The 2,203-nt window shown below is 61.1% G+C and overlaps 1 protein-coding gene across 1 annotated transcript in view; it reads right to left on the bottom strand.

Annotated features, from left to right (window-relative positions):
• Positions 1 to 2,203, bottom strand: part of PPM1J (protein phosphatase, Mg2+/Mn2+ dependent, 1J) — a gene marked incomplete at its 5' end in the record, with an annotated part of 5,260 nt that overhangs the window by 2,821 nt on the left and 236 nt on the right. Inside the window, 3 exons of the mRNA XM_008948408.1 lie at positions 13 to 98; positions 1,529 to 1,641; positions 2,076 to 2,203. Of these exons, the coding sequence (XP_008946656.1) occupies positions 13 to 98; positions 1,529 to 1,641; positions 2,076 to 2,203 (327 nt within the window). The remainder of the gene's footprint in view (positions 1 to 12; positions 99 to 1,528; positions 1,642 to 2,075) is intronic.

Below are 2,203 nucleotides of genomic sequence, written 5' to 3'. Positions count from 1 at the left end.
GGGTCTTTCTACCTAAAAACTGCAGCCTCTGCCTCTCTGTCTCTGGAGTAAACTCCCTGGACATTGGAATGATTTCCCCGTTACGGATGATAATGGCCCTGCAATGAAACATGGGAGGATGAGGTTAGAGAGGAGGAGAGGAGACGTGGGGGGGAGCTAAGCCCAGCTCTCCGGGGCGATGCCCTGCACGGCTGCCCAGGCACTGGCACCTCCTCCAGCCCCGGGCTGGGGGCTGGGCTCGGCTGGCTCCTCCTCAGCCCCCCACCAGCCCCACAGCCGCTCGTGCCTCCCGCTGCACAGGACAGGGGCCGGGTGGAAAAGAAAATGGAAGAGAAGCATGGGGCAGAGGGGAATGAAGCAGAGCAAACCAAGGGACAGGATATGGTCAGACAATGAGCTGCACGAAGGGGGTGAACCCTCCTCCCCAGGGGAGCCGCTCCCAGGACAGGCAGAAGCCAGCAGCAGACACGGGTGCCAGTGTCCGATGCACGGCAGCACGGGGGCTCGCTGCTGGGGCTGGGCTGGTTGTCTGATGTGATAAATAAAAAAGTCTGATTATGAGATGTTTCTGGATGTCATGGGGGGATCAAGGATCACCAACACTGGTGGCCCAGCTGCGCCAGTTGCTGTCCTGCCTCTAGGGATGCAGGGCCTGACTGCAGCTCTGGCAGCACCTGGTGCCCGAGGAGGGAACAGGCCCTTGCCCAGAGGCACGGTGACAGCCCTGGCACCCTCTGCACGCTGTCATCTCGCACGGCCAGCGCCTGGCCACTCTGGCCATGGAGGGCCCTGAATGTGGAGGTACAAAGGATCTCCTCCTCCTCTGTCCCAGAGCTGGAAGCACATCCTCCAGCCTCAGACAATTTACCAGAGCAGATATCTGCTGGCCTGACACTGCTGGGACAAGCTAACTCAGCAGTAAACACAAGGGCAATCCAAAGCACCTTCACCCTCAGGAGGTGGACTTGCCTTTCTGCCATTGCCTGGGGGTATGAACACGTCCAGGCACAGGTACAGTAACCACCCAAAGAAATGCATGGATCAGTCAGAGTCCTCGGGCTCCAAGCTCCCAGGGGACTTGTCAGCACGGAGATTTGAGTGTCCTCCTTAAACAGTTCACCGGTATGAAGTGTGCCCTCAGAAGGACTTCTGCACATTTTGAAAGCTTTGCTGAGGGCAATTTTCACTCCCCAACTCACAGCCCAGGCCAGCACTGGCAGCAGAGGACAGTGTGTGATCCATCTGGGAAGCAGACAGGACATTGCTGGGAAGTAAAGGAGCAAGTCCCAGATTTTTGGGAGGTGATTCTTCAGCCCCATGTGTGCACCGGGCAAAGAGGGAGGTCACGGCAGGGCAGGCTCCCCGCGGGGTGTGCGGGCAGGCAGGGGTGGCTCTGCCCCGTCCTGCTCTCACTGCTCTCCCCAAGGCAGCCCAGCTTCTGGGATGCAGCTGGGTTGTCCTCACCAGCCATGCCTCCAGCACTGCCCTGCTCTGCCAGGGTGCTCCCCGATGACCAGGAGGGACATACCTGCTGTCACCGGCGTTGGCCACGTAGAACTTGCCCATGAGGTAGATGGCAGCCAAGGCACAGCAGCCCCCGGGCAGGTGCTGGGACGCCCGCTCCCGCTCGATCTGGTCATCCTGGGGAGGCAGAGAGCAGCTCCAGGCAGGGGGGGCAGGCGGCCCCACGTCAGCAAGCAAAGCTGCAAGCAGCCCAAAATAGCACCCGGCTGCTGAGCAAGCCAAGAGCCTGCTCCAGGTGGGAGCAGCAGCCAGCCGGGCCCAGGGACCTTCCCCCACGCAGCCCAGGGCTGGCTGCAGGGCTGGGGGTCCCATGGGGCAGCCGGGAACGTGGCCTCACCAGGGAGGTGAGGCAGCTGGGACTGCTGGAATCAAGTGTAATGAAGCCTTCTGCACCCACAGAGACCCAGAGCCCAAAGCCTTTGCATCCTGGGAGAGCATTGCAGTGCCCTCTCCAAGACCATCCTGCTAGGAGCCCTCCCTGCAGCCACAGGCAGTACAGAGGTGCTCCCAGGGGATGCCCTGCGTGTCCCTGCAGGCAGAGGCTTGCTCACCATGAGCTTAAAGGCGTTCTCGATGGCACCAATCACCAGGCTCTCGTGGGAGACTGCCTTCTCCAGGTGAAACCGTGGCACAGCATCATTCGGGACCTCCCCGTTGTCCTCTGTGAGGGGCAGCCCAC

This window comes from Merops nubicus, unplaced genomic scaffold (assembly GCF_000691845.1).
Source record: "Merops nubicus isolate BGI_N331 unplaced genomic scaffold, ASM69184v1 scaffold45599, whole genome shotgun sequence".
Lineage (NCBI taxonomy): Eukaryota > Metazoa > Chordata > Aves > Coraciiformes > Meropidae > Merops > Merops nubicus.
This window is presented reverse-complemented; position numbering and strand designations above follow the sequence as displayed.